General features: G+C 55.1%; 2 protein-coding genes across 2 annotated transcripts; both read left to right on the top strand.

Annotated features, from left to right (window-relative positions):
* Nucleotides 1–1,416: 1,416 nt before the first annotated feature.
* On the top strand, nt 1,417–8,442 carry MINDY4B (MINDY family member 4B). The gene is made up of 10 exons (XM_066193858.1): nt 1,417–1,520; nt 2,323–2,463; nt 3,196–3,271; nt 3,952–4,043; nt 4,284–4,449; nt 4,910–4,975; nt 5,501–5,571; nt 5,728–5,797; nt 6,436–6,871; nt 8,228–8,442. Exons 1-10 carry the CDS (start codon nt 1,417–1,419, stop codon nt 8,368–8,370), a joined length of 1,365 nt encoding a protein of 454 aa, XP_066049955.1. The 3' UTR covers nt 8,371–8,442.
* A 2,140-nt stretch (nt 8,443–10,582) lies between these two features.
* Nucleotides 10,583–12,483, top strand: SIAH2 (siah E3 ubiquitin protein ligase 2). Its single transcript, XM_066193607.1, has 2 exons — nt 10,583–11,014; nt 11,538–12,483. Exons 1-2 carry the CDS (start codon nt 10,631–10,633, stop codon nt 12,093–12,095), a joined length of 942 nt encoding a protein of 313 aa, XP_066049704.1. The 5' UTR covers nt 10,583–10,630; the 3' UTR covers nt 12,096–12,483.
* The last annotated feature ends 2,856 nt before the right edge of the window (nt 12,484–15,339 follow it).

Raw genomic sequence — 15,339 nt, 5'->3', positions numbered from 1 at the left:
GCCCTGCAAGTTCCCAACAAACAATGCCAACAAACCAAGCCAGGACCTCTGGAGAAGGGCACCAATAACACAGGAGAGGGGCTCCTGTGCAGGCTGCAGCTCAGCAGGGGCTGAGGAATGAACACGGGAGGGTGTGGAGTGGGAAGGCAGAACAGACATGCCAGCCCTCGCCCCCCGAACATCCCCAGGTGAACTAATGCAAGAGCTGCTCCCCCAGGAAGGGCACCATACCAGCAAACACCACCGCTGCGGGGTTCCCTGGGCGCCTTGGGGATGAGGTGCTCCTCACAGGACACAGAAGCAGCCTTCAGAGCAAACAGGGGTGGGGAGCCCCTGCCCCATTTACCCGCAGGGGCTGTGCCCAGCTGTGGGTGAGGAGCAATCCCAGCCGGCATCCACCCCGTGCCAGGCACAGGTCAGAGCAGGTATCAGAGCCCTCTGTGCTTCAGCACCCAGCAGCCCACGAGGCCTTACTGACTTTGATGTCATTTTTTGTACTTTTACTGTGAAAGGCAAAACACTGCTGCTTACTGTACAGGTTTGTCAGCTGTATCCTTTCCCAGGGTAGCTCTGCCTCTGCGTCTCCCTGGGTTTTATCAGTGTGGAAGGGCTTCAGCTAATCAGCACAACTCCCAGCTTTTTTCATAATTTTCTTCTTTATCTATATGTATATTCCTCCTAATGTTAATGTATGTTCTTAAAGCATAATTTGTGTCGGATCTCATGGTATTGTTTATTACACGGCAAGCCCAAACACCTTTACCATACAGAGCAGCCCCAGCCTGGGGTCTGTGTGTCCTCACAAGGGTCACTGTGGCCAAAGTCCAGCCCAACCACCCCCACATCCCACCCTGAGCACCAGCCCAGCTACTCCTAAGGCAAACAACAACTTACCAGCAAAATAAAATTACGACAACGTTTGTGTGTTTGAGTGGCTGAAAGAGCAGGTATGGTCTGCCCAGTGCAAACCGTGAGGGAATCCCATCCTGGACCCTGAGGGAACCCCAGAAAGGACCCAGGGGAGACCCAGCACGGACCCTGGACCTCCTTGCATCCATGAAAATGCCCCTGCTCCTGCCCCACTTTGGGAAACACCCTCGTTCCTGCCCCTGCTCCTGCCCCACACTCCTGCCACCCGCAGCCAGCCCCCGCTGCCCCATCCCCGCACTGCTCCCGCGGCATTAATCATTGATGCTGCGGGCATAGCCAGCAGGGCAGGGCTGGGCCGGGCTCTCCGGGCAGCTCCGTCCCCGTGGGACGGGCGGGGAGGTCGGGGCTTCCAACAGCGAGGGTCGGAGCGCCGCTTCTCCGCAGCAGAGCCCGGAGCATCGCCCGGAGCATCGCCTGCAAAGCCCGGAGCATCGCCCGGAGCATCGCCCGGAGCATCGCCCGGAGCACCCCCCGGAGGGAGCTGCCATGGGTGACCGCGGCTCTCAGCACGCTGTGCCCACGGAGCTGCAGGAGATCACCAGCAGAATCTCTGCTCTGAGCAAATGGAGAGAAATCTTTAGTTTCCGTGGGTAAGATTTTTATTCTGCTTCTTTAACGGAGTTTTAATTCCATTTATTGTAATTTTTTACGTCATGTTTTATTACAAAACTTATGTGACAATGACAAAATGTCCTTGTGTATTCAGTAACATAAATTCTACAGCTCTTACTCTTCCTTTGTTCTCGGGTTCTCTTCTGGCTGGGCTCCGGTTTCTCCACATGCTATCAATACCTCTGTTGGCTGCTTTCATTTGGACTTCATTTTACGTTTTCAGTTTGGAATTCAACAGCACGACTCATCAGGAAACTCCTTTTCCAAAGGTAATATTTTCTGTTTGTCTGGTGAGTTTTGGGCTGTCCTTGGTTGGCACACTGAGGCGGTCGCACATCCGTACCTGCAGCCCAGGTATCTATGAAGATTCATTTCTCATGCTGCTTCTTTGAGAAACAGATGTTTTCTTCAGATATTTTGAAATCAAGGGGACAGAGCGGTCCAACACTTGGTTAACTTTTCCATCAAAAACTAATGCTTTTCACAGTGAGTTTTAGAAAATAAACTAAGATCTCCAAAATGTAAGTATTTGGAAAACCTTCTGTGCTTGGGAGCCGCTGAAGGGTATTCCCTGTAATTCAGACACCTGCTATCACCTGCTCCAGTCTTCAGCCTGTAGGGATGTGTCGGGAATGTCTGAAAACAGCTGGAAGTCACGGGCACCCCTGTTCCAGGGCAGCCGGTGCCCCGCCGGCCCCAGCCCGGGGCTGTGCCCACCCTGCGGGAACACGGCGGTGGAGGCAGAGCCCCTGTGAGCTTCCGTCTGCTCCTCTCCTGCAGCCAGGACAGAGCAGCGCTGGCCAAGGACCACTCGGAGCCGGGGAGTCCCCAGGGCCACAGAAACCCCCCGGCAGCGTCCCCCGGCCCCTTCTGCTCCCGCGGGCCACGGGCGGCCACCCCGTCTCCCCGGACACGGCAATGGTGAGCTGCCTGCTGAATTTAATATGAGCTGTAATTGAATCTCCCGAAGGGAAAGAGAATGGGGAGCCTTTCCTGGTGGTGTGACTGCGGGCTCCAGGCTGCTGTCGGCTGAACGGGGTATGGGAAGGGGATGGATTGTTTAGGAGACCCTTGACAAAAACAGCCGGAATGCAACCTTAAAGGTGATCCGCAGTAATTCTCAGGAGAGAACCGGTCAAATAACAACAGGCAATGTTTCCCGTGCTTAGGGCTCCCCTGACACACAGCCTCAGGACAGGAGGCAGCATCAGGGAATCTCAGAATTGTTTAGCTTGGAAAGGGCCTTGAACACCATCAGTGAGGGGGTTCACTCCTGTTGAGTACCTGGCCCCGAAAGCACTGCTGCCAGGTGCTGCTGTCCTGCAGGCAAAGGCAGGATGGGCCCCAGTGCAGTCTTCCCCAGAATGTGCCCTGTACCCAAATGTACGTTAATACACGGCAACCAAGCCTCACCTGAGTGCTGAGTGAAGTCCCTGCACTGAGCTCAGGGCATCACCTTTGCTCTGGAGCTGTGGGGCCTGGCTGCAGGCACAGTGCGACTGCTCTGGCTGAGGGCACACACCTGCACCCCGAGACCCCTGGTGTCACAGACCCTTCCTGCGGGGGTGAGACACCTGACCCTGGCCCCTCTCCTCCTCCTCCTCCACAGAGACTGCAGGAGCTGCTCTTCAGGAGCAGGCCCCCCCTCTTCAGCTGTGAGTGGGCAGCAGCACACTTCAGCTTCCACCCACCACACTCGGATCTGGCCTACGGGCTGCAGACAGGACAGGTAAAAGGGTCACACAGCGACTGCTTGGGGTCACAGACACCTGTGGGAGCTGGCAGCCAGGGCAGGGGGCCTCAGCAGCAACACACCTGCACCCTGCACACCTGTACCCCGCAAAGACATCCAACAAGTGAAGTCACCTAGACCATCATTTTGTCAGATGGAAGTTTTCTTCTTCCTCATTTGCCATCACAACCCTGCACCCCAAAAAGGAGGTGGCCAAGATACACACTCAGATTGTAAATCCCTTGACTTGTCTGGAGGCTGAAACGCTGGGTACAGCCACGGGTGCCACTCCCTGCACTCCACAGCTCCGTGCTCAGGGGAACCACAGCCCTGGTGTGCGTGTCAGCACGGTGGGCAGCAGTCACAGGCACCCCTGTGCCTGGCCTCACATCAGCCCTGTGCTGCCTCAGGACCTCTGTCCCTTTGCTGCCAGGCTGGAGGGGACAAAAACAAACCCTGGGGCTTCCAGGCACACACAGTACCTGGAGCTGGGTGCTGCTCCCTGGCACACAGGGAGGAAGGACACCCAGCACAGGGTCCCTGCTGCCCCCATGGCCAGGGCTACCCTGCAGCTCCTTCTCCATAAGGGCTTCTTGTCCCCCTGGCCAGGAACTGCTGGCAATGACACGTGCTCCTTCAGGCTCCTCGGATGGCAGGGGTTGTTTTTCTGTTCCTAGGGAGGAACAAGAGCCATTCTGGCGGCTGTGCAAGCACACATCATCGCATACCTGCTCTTCACAAGACAGACAGGATCCACCCACCTGGAAAGGTAAGTTGCTCATGGGACACAATGAAATTATTTCCATGCATTGCTTGGTCAGCATCAGCCTCTGGGTTCAGGCAAACCAGATCCAGTTTCAGGAAGGCAGATACAGGTGGGGATGTGCCCTGGGAGAGAAGCCTTGGCCGAGCCCCAGGCAAGGCTTCTTCCCACCAAATCCTCTGATTTCGGGGCAGTGGCACGTGCCCCCACCCCGTGTGTCACAGCCCCTGGTGTCCCCTGGCACAGGCTGTGCCGGTTGGGGCAAGGGGAACAGGGGCAGGCACTGGCCACGGCCCTGGCAGAGACCCTGTGGGCAGCAGGAGGAGGTGGCAGAGCTGTCGTGTGCCTCGTCACTGCCCCTGTCACCACGATGCCACCTGAAGGCTACAGAGCCAGCAGCTTCGCAGAGAGAGTGAGTATGGAACTGGCTCCTGCCAGTGGGATTTTCCTTAAAGGTACCTTTGGCCTGGAACACAGAACCTCCCACACTGCTCCCTCACTGAGGCTGCACTACAGTGATCGCCCCAGACCTCTTGTGCAGCCCACATCCACCTGCCCTTCACCAAAGCCCATCCTCCTTCTCCTGCAAAAAGGAGAATCCTGCCAACACAGAGCTGCTCCCTGAAACCCTGCACAGAGCCAGACCTCTGTACCCCACACACCTGGACCCCACACAGCCAGACCTCTGTACCCCACACACCTGGACCCCACACACCTGGACCCCACACAGAGCCCACGGCTGGGGAAGGGGCACAGCAAACCTCTGCATTGTTCTTTCACTTGATTAACAGAACCATAGGATTCAAAAGCTCAGGTCTTGGTACAATTCATGTCCCCCCCTACACCACCCTCTCGGTGCTCATGCCCCACAGATCCGGCTGTTCGAGTTCTCAGAGAAACCTGCTGCTCAGGGGTTCATCTCTGACCACATAAACTCTGTAAGTGGGGATCGCTGCTTTATCCAAGTTGTTTTCTTGCTAAATTACATCTTATTTCTCATTTGAAATGGGCATTTTGGACACAGCAGTGTCAGCGTCATCAGGACACTCACACAGTTAATGTGCAATTATTTCATGGATCATTTCCAGCCTTTCCTATGGGGAGGGATCCTGCTCCCATGTAAATCCCCGTGACTTTACCCATTATTCCAGCTCTCTCAGCCCACAAACACTGAGGAAACAGGGTAGTATTTTGTACACCATTCAAAGATGTGATTCCTTGCAGCCTCAGCAAAAACACGGGGAAATTGTACAAACACCCATTTAGCCAATAACTGGAATTTTCTTCTTTCTTTTCCTACCTGATCCTATTCAACAAAATTAGTTAGAAAATCTTTCTGGAATAACACCTTACCTAACTCAACACACTCACCTAGGGCTGTATTGAAGGAGAGAAATTGCTTTAATCAAATATGATTTACTGGCTACAATTCCTCCCCTGAAATCCCTTATTTCTTTTTCCAGTTCAAAGGCAAAGGAAGCCATGGAGTGATCCTATTTTTATACAGTTTACTTTTCTCTAGGACACTTGAAAGGTATAGTTCTCTTTTTAAACATTTTCCTGTAGCTTGGTTTCATCTTCTGAAAAGCCTTTTCCTTTCCTCTCATTTCTGTTGGCCAGGCAGGGGGGCACAGTGTTGCCTCTGGCGCAGCCCCAGTGCTGCCCTGATGATCTGTTCTTGGCCACACAGGCTCCAAGAGGATTTGGGTGACACAGCTCCTCTGTTGAACGTCAGTTCTGGAAATGTCACCTGTACAGAGGTAGGATCAGACACATATCTCGAGCATTCTGGTTTTATTATGCCCACATCTGATTTAGGAAAAAAATACCACTTGTTAATTAATCCAAAGAGAAAAGAAGCATAAGTCCATTTAAAAAAAAAATTGCAATTTTAATCATGACTGTGCACTTAAAAAACAGATGATGATGATGATAGTAACAATACTTTTTAAAAAGGCTCTGCAGCCCGGCATTCCCCTACTGGTGACAGACATGACAGGGCTGGCAGCAGGACATCCTCACCTGCGAGGGGTGTTCGCTCCGTGCCCCCGGTGTGTGACGGGGCGTTCGCTCCATGTCCCCGGTGTGTGACAGGGCACCTGCTCCGTGTCCCCTGTGTGTGATGGGGCTGTTTGCCCCGTGTCCCCGGTGTGTGACAGGGCACCTGCTCCGTGTCCCCGGTGTGTGACAGGGCACCTGCTCCGTGTCCCCTGTGTGTGATGGGGCTGTTTGCCCCGTGTCCCCTGTGTGTGACGGGGCACCTGCTCCGTGTCCCCGGTGTGTGACGAGGCGTTCACTCCGTGTCCCCGCTGTGTGACGAGGCGTTCTCTCCGTGTCCCCGCTGTGTGACGGGGCGTTCTCTCCGTGTCCCCGCTGTGTGACGGGCTGTTTCCCACAGGCCGTGCTCAGCCTGCTCCTGACGGGCCGGGCCAGCCCGCGGGCGCTCGGCGGCGCCCGGGACGCGGAGTCCGGCGCTGGGGATGGGGATGGCGAGGCCCGGGGGCAGCGCGGCCCCGTGGGCTTCCTGCGCTGGGAGCGGGCTCCGCTGGAGCGCCAGGTGAGCGTAGGGACAGCCCCGGGGCCACCGGGGGACCCCCGGCACGGCCCGGGGTCCCGGCACGGCCCGGGGTCCCGGCAATCCTCCCCCGCCCAGGTGAGCCCCGCGCTGCGGACGCCCCGGCTGCCGGTGTGGCTGTGCGGCGTCTCGGGCAGGCACAGCGTGCTCTTCGGCACCGACAGCCGGCTGCTCTCCGACTGGAAATCCGAGAGAATTTTCCACCTGTACTTCTACACTGGGCAGCGGGAGCAGACCCGAACTGCCCACCTGACGATAGGTACGGACCCAGGCTTACCGGGGACTGAGGGATGGGCGTCAGGGACAAGTGTCCTTCCTGTGTTAAATACTCGATACAAAGTTTAAACACACCAGGAAGCAGGACTGTTTCATGATCAACTCAAAATTTATAATAACTTTCTTCCCAGCTGCCGTGGTTCTACACCATCCAGCCCTCACTTACTCCCCACCAGTAGGATCAGGGAGGGAACTGGAAGGGCAGAAGCTGAAGAACTTGTGGGCTGAGATAAAGACAGGTTAATAAGAAAAACAAAAGCCACACACACAAGCCAAGGAAAACAAAGAAATTAATTCACTTCCTCCACAGGCAGGCAGGTGTTCAGCCACATCCAGGAGAGCAGGGCCCACCACACACAGCAGTCACTTGGGAAGACACACACCACACTCAACACTCCCCCTCCCTTTCTCTTCCTTCCCCCCACTTTACACACTGAGCACGATGTCACATGGTCTGGAATATCCCCTGGATCATTTGGGGTCTGCTGTCCCGGCTGTGTCTCTCCCAGCCTGCCATGCACTCCAACTTCCTCAGCAGCGTGGCAGCAGGAGGAACAGAAAAGGCCTTGGCTGTGCTGGCACTGCCCAGCAATAACAAAATCCCCTCTAGATAATCAACCCTGTGTTTAGCACAGATTCAAACACAGCTCCATACCAGACACTGGGAAGGCAATGGATTGTACCCCAGACACAACCTGCACACCAGGGCAGCAGGGCTGGCACACGGCAGGGGCCACCTGCCCACCTGAGCTCTCTCTGCCTGCCCAGCACCAGGTGCCACCTCGCCCTCGTGCTCCCCACCGAGTTTCATTTCCCCCCGGGGGGTAGAAGCGGCTCCTGTAGCAACGCTTGGGTTGTGAACCAGGTTTTGTGCTTGGGGTGCCAGGTTCTTGTTTCTCTGCTGCTGTGCATCCCTCACCTCCCTCACTGGGTACCTCCTTCCTTGCTCTCCTTTCACTGCAGCATTTAAAGCGAATCAGAACCTTGAAACTAAAGGGTAAATCTGCAGGGAAGCAGAGTGATTTGAGATCAGCCGTCACGATACCTGGTGTGGCCACAGATCCTATCTGAGGTCTGCTCAGAAAAGCAATATGCAGACACACCGCGCAGGGAGCCCAGAGCTGCACTTAGAGCACCGGAATTTCCCAGGGGGGCCTTGGTGCAGGGGCAGTCCCCAGCCCTGGAGGCCCTGCCTGCTCTCCCCCAGCCCCTTGGGGAGCACATGTACACCCAGACAGCTGCAGGAGCTTCTGCTTTTAACCTTCACTGAAGCCTTTTTGAGTGGGGTTGGGTTTTTAAGATTTTTTTTTTAGACATTTATTTTTCACTTCCATTTCAGACACTCATTCACATCGCTGGGAAGAGGCTCGGGGGGAAGGGCCCTGCAGCCCAGGGCAGAGGCGCCCGGCCCTGGAGATGGCAATCAGGACCAGGTGGGCAGGGGCCACCGTCAACTGGAACGGGACAGACCCCTTCTTCTGAGGAGTGGGCAGGAGGGACCCCGCTCCTGAGGGGTCCTGGTGTCTACCACACACTACCAGCTCCACTGTGTGAAAAACGAGACTCACTCTCTTGGTAATTTTTTTTTAATTGTTTAATAAAGAAATAAGAGCATTAGGAAACAGAAATAAAGCAAAGGACCTGGCCAGGGTGTCTGGCATGCAGCCAGAAAGCACATCCTACCATTTCAGAACACTTCTTTAAAAGGATCTGTGTGTTACATATTCAAATGACCCTAATGCATGATTCAAACATTCCTTTGAGCCCAGATGTTCTTCTAGTTTCAACCCCCCAACCTGCCCCCATTTCATCAATTCAACATTTTATTACTTCTTGCAGACAAATTTCTTTGTGGCACCACTTGGTCATCCCAAGTCTCACTCCCAGGTAACAGAGGATCAATAAATTCTTCCTTTGGAGCTTTGGGGGCTGTCCCCATTATCTTCATCCGGATAATCCAAGAATGTGGGGAATTTCCTGATTATCTTTTCCATTCTTCTAGGTTAGCTACAAAAAGCATCTTACATCACATAGTTTCTATTTTAATATTATGCTATAACCAAAAACAAACAAACAAACAAATATATATATACACATTCATCACACCACTTATTTCCAAGTTTCATTATTAGCAGAAAATAAAAGAAACTATATTAATACATTATACATTATACATGATACATGATACATTATACATGATACATGATACATTATACATTATACATTATTCTTTAGACTTTAGACTTTATACATTAGACTTTATGCATTAGACTTTATACATATAGCGTTCATTTTAATTTTTGCGAAAAGCCAGCTTTATAGTGTGTATCTGTAACCACTGGTCACTGCAGTCGGGAGGACAAAAACCTCTCTCCCCAGTCAAACAGCTTTTGGTGCACTGAAGGGACGCTCTGCCCACAAAGCATCACACCCACTGCAAGAGCGAGCACTGGAGGAACAGCGACTGGCATCCTGCCCCACTGCACACCTTTTCCAGGATGCAGCTTCTCCTGCTTCCCACGACAGCCGGCAGGGAACGGGAAGAGCCAAGCCCTGGCACAGGTGCCCATGGCAGTGGTGGAATCCCCATCCCTGGAGAGATTTAAAAGCTGCGCACATGGGGGATTTGGGAACGGGGCTCAGTGGTGCCCTTGGTAGTGCTGGGGGAATGGTTGGGCTTGTTGTGTCTCAGAGGGCTTCTCCAACCCAGACTGTTGTGGGGTTCTGTGATTCAGGGATTTTACCGCCTTTGCCAAACCCTGGCACCCCGCACTAGCCTGGCGAGGCTGGGCAGGGCACGCGGCTTCCCGCTCACAGAAACCACCTGTAAGTCACACCCTCAGTGTGCTGCTAATGACAACCGGGACCAATAAACCTTCTGCAAGTGATCCAGAAACGTGGTTCACATTTGTTGAATTTTACAGAAGCGAAAAGAAGCCGTGTCTCCCCGGCCGGGGTGATGCTGCCACAGCCGGTGCGGGGTCTGCAGGAGCCGCTGCCCGTCTCCCGTTCCGCTCCGTCCGCGGCGGTCCCGGGCCCGCGGCTCAGCCCGGGCTGCGGCCCCGCCGCCCCCGCAGCGCCGGTGACACCGGGACAGGGCCGAGCTGCGGGGGATGCCGGCGGGCAGTCCCGGTGAGGGAGGACAGTCCCGCTGCCACGGCACAGTGCCGGTAAGCGGACACGGTCCTGCTGTCAGTCACGGTCCCGCTGGCACGGCACGGTCCCGCTGAGGGGACGCAGTCCCTGTACGGGGACACAGTCCTGGTACGGGCACATGGCCCCGGTACGGGCACACACAGTCCCGGTACCGATCTCAGTCCCGTGTGGACACACGGTCCCGGTACAGACACACGGTCCCGGTGCGGACCCCGGTCCCGGTACAGACACACGGTCCCGGTACGGACACACGGTCCCGGTGAGGACACACGGTCCCGGTACGGACCCCGGTCCCGGTACAGACACACGGTCCCGGTGAGGACACACACTGCCGGTACCGATCCCAGTCCCGGTACAGACACACACTCCCGGTGCCGAGCCCGGTCCCGTGGCCCGGGACGGGCGGCCCCGCGCGGGGCACGCCGGGAGCGGGGCGGGGGCCGCGCGCAGCCGCCGCTGGTCCAGCGCCGCCCCGTCCATCTCCATCCTCCTCCTCCTGTCCTCCTCCTCTCCTCCTTCTCTCCTCCTCCTCCTCCCGTCCCCGCTCCCCGGCGCGGCCCGATGGTGGCGGCGGCGGCGAGGCGCGATGAGCCGCCCGTCCTCCGCCGGCCCCGGCCCTAGCAAGCCCTGCGGGAAGCAGCAGCCGCCGCACGCCCCGTCCCCCGCCGCCGTCCTGCCGGGCACCGGCGGGGCTTCTCCGCCGCCGCCTCCTCCTCCTCCTCTTCCTCCCCCCCAGCAGCAGCAGCAGCAGCAGCAGCAACAGCAGCAGGAGCTGACCTCGCTCTTCGAGTGCCCCATCTGCTTCGACTATGTCCTGCCGCCCATCCTGCAGTGCCAGGCCGGGCACCTGGTGTGCAAGCAATGCCGGCAGCAGCTGAGCCTCTGTCCCACCTGCCGGGGCTCCCTTACCCCCAACATCAGGAACCTGGCCATGGAGAAGGTGGCCTCGGCCGTCCTCTTCCCGTGCAAGGTAAGGACGAGGGGCTGGGCAGGGGGGCGAGCGGGCCTGGACCACCCCCACATCCCTGTCCCCCTGAGAAACCCCCACCCATCACCCCCACATCCCTGTCCCCAGACCCACCCCCCGCTCAGATCCCCCTGCAAAGGACACCCACCCACCACCCCAGTTGCTGAAACTAGAATCCTCTGTTCTTTTTAAAGAAAAGGAAAATCCAAGCCAGGACCTCTCCAGCTGATCTGGACGGATCAGATCTAACTGCGCCAGCAGATCTAACTACAACTCAGCCATACAGCCCATTTTATCTAAGTGCTTGTGTTAGGAAAAAACCAACCACAAAAGACAAGAAGAATCCATTTTAAGTGGAAACAAAAACTAAGTAAAGCTCAGCTTGAATCCAGGGCTACATACAGTGTAAAGTTTGCAATGAGCGGGAGAGCTCTGGCTGATCACCTGTGTTTCCAGTGGACGGGTGGGAGCAGCGAATTCTAGTGCTGGTGCCTTTCCTGACGGCTTGTGTTTGGTCTCTTTCCAGTACGCCACAACAGGCTGCTCCCTGACACTGCACCACACAGAAAAGCCAAAACACGAAGCCATCTGTGAGTACCGTCCCTACTCCTGCCCGTGCCCCGGTACCTCCTGTGACTGGGAGGGGTCCCTGGAAGCCGTGATGTCCCACCTCATGCATGCCCACAAAAGCATTACCACCCTTCAGGGAGAAGACATCATTTTCCTGGCCACAGACATTAACCTGCCGGGGGCAGTGGACTGGGTGATGATGCAGTCGTGCTTCGGTCACCACTTCATGCTGGTGCTGAAGAAGCAGGAGAAGTGTGAAGGCCACCAGCAGTTCTTCGCCACCGTGCTGCTCATCGGCACCCGCAAGCAGGCCGAGAGCTTCCAGTACAGACTGGAGCTGCACGGCAGCTGCCACAGGCTGACCTGGGAGGCCTCTCCCTGCTCCATCCACGACGGCGTGGCCGTGGCCATCCGCAGCAGCAACTGCCTGGTCTTTGACACGGCCACTGCCCACCTCTTTGCCGACAACGGGAACCTGGGCATCAACGTCACCATCTCCATGTGCTGCCCCTGAGGCGGCCCCAGCCAGGCTCGGCTCTCTGGAGGTTGTGCTTCACCAGGGTTCGGTTTCGGTTCCCGTTTTTTACGCTGTTCAACTGTGTCATCCTGTGTGCTGAGGTTTCTGACTAGCCAACGGTTGTAACTTGGGGCAGAAGAGGAACAGGAGTGGTGCTGTAAGTAACGTGAGCGGGACAAGGTCTTTTAAAATTCCTGGGTGCCTTAGGAGGATTACACACACACAGTTACCTTTTATAATTTAATTCTATTTTATGTAAAGAGTGCTTCCATTAGATATATGGTTTAAGAGGCTCCTGTTTGGAGCACACCCAAAAGCCCTTTCAGCAGCAGTACAGACTCCCTCTGTCACTGGTGAGCTTTAATAAAAGGCTTTAGAATCACAAGAGGGTTTGGTTTGGAAGAGACTGTCATCTGTTCCAATCCTCCTGCCATGGGCAGGGATACCTTCCACTATCCCAGGTGCTCCAAGCCCTGTCCAACCTGGCCTTGGGCACTTCCAGGGATTCAGGGGCAGCCAGAGCTTCTCTGGGCAACCTGTGCAGGGCCTCCCCAGCCTCACAGGGAACAATTCCTTCCCAACAGCCCATTTCACCCTGTCCGCTGGCAGTGGGAAGCCAGTCCCCCTTGTCCCGTCCCTCCATCCCTTGTCCCAAGTCCCTCTCCAGCTCTTGTAGCACCTTTAGGCACTGGAAGGGGCTCTAAGTTCTCATAACTTGCCCGTAGTGAAGCCACGTTGGCTGTCACAAATCACCTCCTTAATTTCCATGTGCCTTAGCTTAGTTCCCAGGAGGATCTGCTCCAAGCTCTTTCCAGGCACTGAGGTGAGACCTGACCACCTGCAGTTCTCTGGATCTTCCTCATTCCTCTTTCTAAAAAGGGGGAGGTTATGTTTCCCCTTTTGGAGTCAGTGGGAGCTTCTCTGGATGGCCGCAACTTCAGGACCATGATGGATAGTGGCCAAGCCACTGCCTCCACCAGTCCCTCTGAACCTGTGGGTGCATCTCATCAGGTCCCATGGACTTGTGCACCTTCAGGTCCCTTAGACCTTCTCCACCCCAGTCCTCTCCTGCTGCAGGCAGGTCTTTGTTCTCCCACTCTCTCTTGGCCTCCTGTGACTTGGGTGGTGTGGCTGGAGCAGCCAGCCAGGCAGGCCAAGTACCTGAGCCTTCCCCACGTCCCAGGGAACTGGGTTTACCATTTCCTTCCATAGAGGGTCCCCATTTTCCCAAGTCTTCCTTTTACCACCAGTGCACCTATCGGGGTTACTTTGCTTGTTGCCCTTGATGCCCCTGGCCAGATTGAATTCTTTCAGGCTTTAGCATTCCTAACCTGATCCCTGGCTGCTCACAGTCTCCTTGTACTCCTCCCTGACTGCCTGTCCTTTCCCAATGGGTGAGAAAGGAAAGACATGCAAGCAACCTGTCACAGGAGAAGCTGTGAGGGGAGCAGTAGGTACTTCAGCAATGTATCTCCATCCCCTGCTCCCTTATGGAAGGGAAGGGCACTGGTGGCTTTAACAGGAGAAAGGAGAAGGGGCTGGGGTATGGCATGGCACATCTCAGAGTATGGAACTGCTGGCTCCTGCCTGCTTCAGGGGGTCAGGGCAGGCACAGGAGCAGGCAGGAGGCACAAGTCTCACAGACTGCAGATGGCTGAGCCAGTGACACGGGGCTGTCCACGTGCAGCTGCCCTGAGACACGCTCTACTATTGATTATTGTGAAAGATTCATAATATAGCAAAAGCTTTATGGCCGGTGTCTTGTCATTTGCTATTTAAGTTTTGTTGCCATATTTCTTTTATTTTGCAATAAATATTTTGTAAAACCTACAGCGAGGAGCTGTGCTAACACACGAGTGCGTGGCAGCTGCTCCATGGTCATGCTGTGTGCTCAGCCACGCTGGGTCAGCTGGGATCCCCTGGGATCCCCTGGCATGGGCTGGCTCTCCCTGGAGGGCTCCTTGCCCCTGCCACCTCCCAGCCTTGCTGCCAGACACACGAGCAGAGAACTGGGTGGGGATGTGAGTCCCAGGAACAGCCTGACCTGTGCAACTGAGTCACGGGGCTGTCACCACAAGTGACTCTACCTGCAGCTCCCCGCTCTGCCCTGGGAACGTTCAGCTTGAATCGCTGACAGCAAATCCCAGCTCCAGGATCGGCTGTGCCCGGTCTGGTCCCTCCCGTCTGGGGCAGGCAGTGAGCCACGAGGTGGCACTGCCGGGGGAAGCCTCACAACAGGGAAAAGGGCAGGAAACGGGACAGGAGAGCCTTGGTGTGAATAAATACGGTACAAAAGGAGGAAAACCAGGCCTGGCAGTGTTCCTCCTGGGAGAGCTCCGCAGTTATGTCCAAGCACTAAGCAGCCATCCCCAGCACCTGGCAGCAGCCCTCAGAAAGGTGCACAAGAACAAGTTTGGCCTCAGTGAAGGGAAGCTCGGTCTGGCTGCAAGAACTTGGAAGTGACCATGGAAAAAACCTCCCAAGGAATTACTCTCTAGGCACTGAATACCAACAATTAAAGATGCTACATCTGGTCTCACTTACACTGTGCTGGCAGAGCTCCAGCAGCATCAGCCTGGTGAACTAATTGCCTCCAGCATAAGCAGGATCGAAGTCAGGCCATGGTTCCAACAGCTGTTACCACCTGTGCTTTCATCAGGATTTGAGCAAGAATTCCTAACAATTTGATTAATTTTTCTGTAATTGAGAACAACTTAGAGTGCAAGGTGATTTTCTTACTGAAAGTAGGGACATTAGAGGATTTTTGCATAAAGCAAAACTATAAAGTGTGTCTTTGAATATTGCATGAATAATTAATTACTCCAGTGTTACCTATTAGATAAGTTAACACACTTTATCATTAAGTCTGTCCACACCACTCAGTTCCGAAGGAGTGGCAAACTCTTGTTAGATTTCACCTCAAAAAACCCAAACAAAAGGAACCTGTCACCTTGTGTCTCTTCTGACTGAAACTGGGTTTAGGATAAGGAATACCTCAGCTGGCACTGCCAAGAAGGGAGGTGTTTCCAGTTCAGGTCAGCGAGTAGACTGGTGTCATTAATTTCAGGATTCCCTCAGGTTTCAGGTTTACTTCCCAAGGCAGCTGATACGACTTCCCAAGGAAAAGTGTGACAGTTCCTCAAGACATTCAGAAGAGGTTTTTGAGGCCTGCCTAGCTCTCTGAACAGAACTGACCCCTCTCAAGCCCCCAGCCTGTATGTGCAGATTCCTTGGAGAGGTT

This window comes from Chamaea fasciata, unplaced genomic scaffold, assembly GCF_029207755.1.
Source record: "Chamaea fasciata isolate MVZ Bird 193981 ecotype frontalis unplaced genomic scaffold, bChaFas1.0.hap1 SCAF_11, whole genome shotgun sequence".
Lineage (NCBI taxonomy): Eukaryota > Metazoa > Chordata > Aves > Passeriformes > Sylviidae > Chamaea > Chamaea fasciata.
This window is presented reverse-complemented; position numbering and strand designations above follow the sequence as displayed.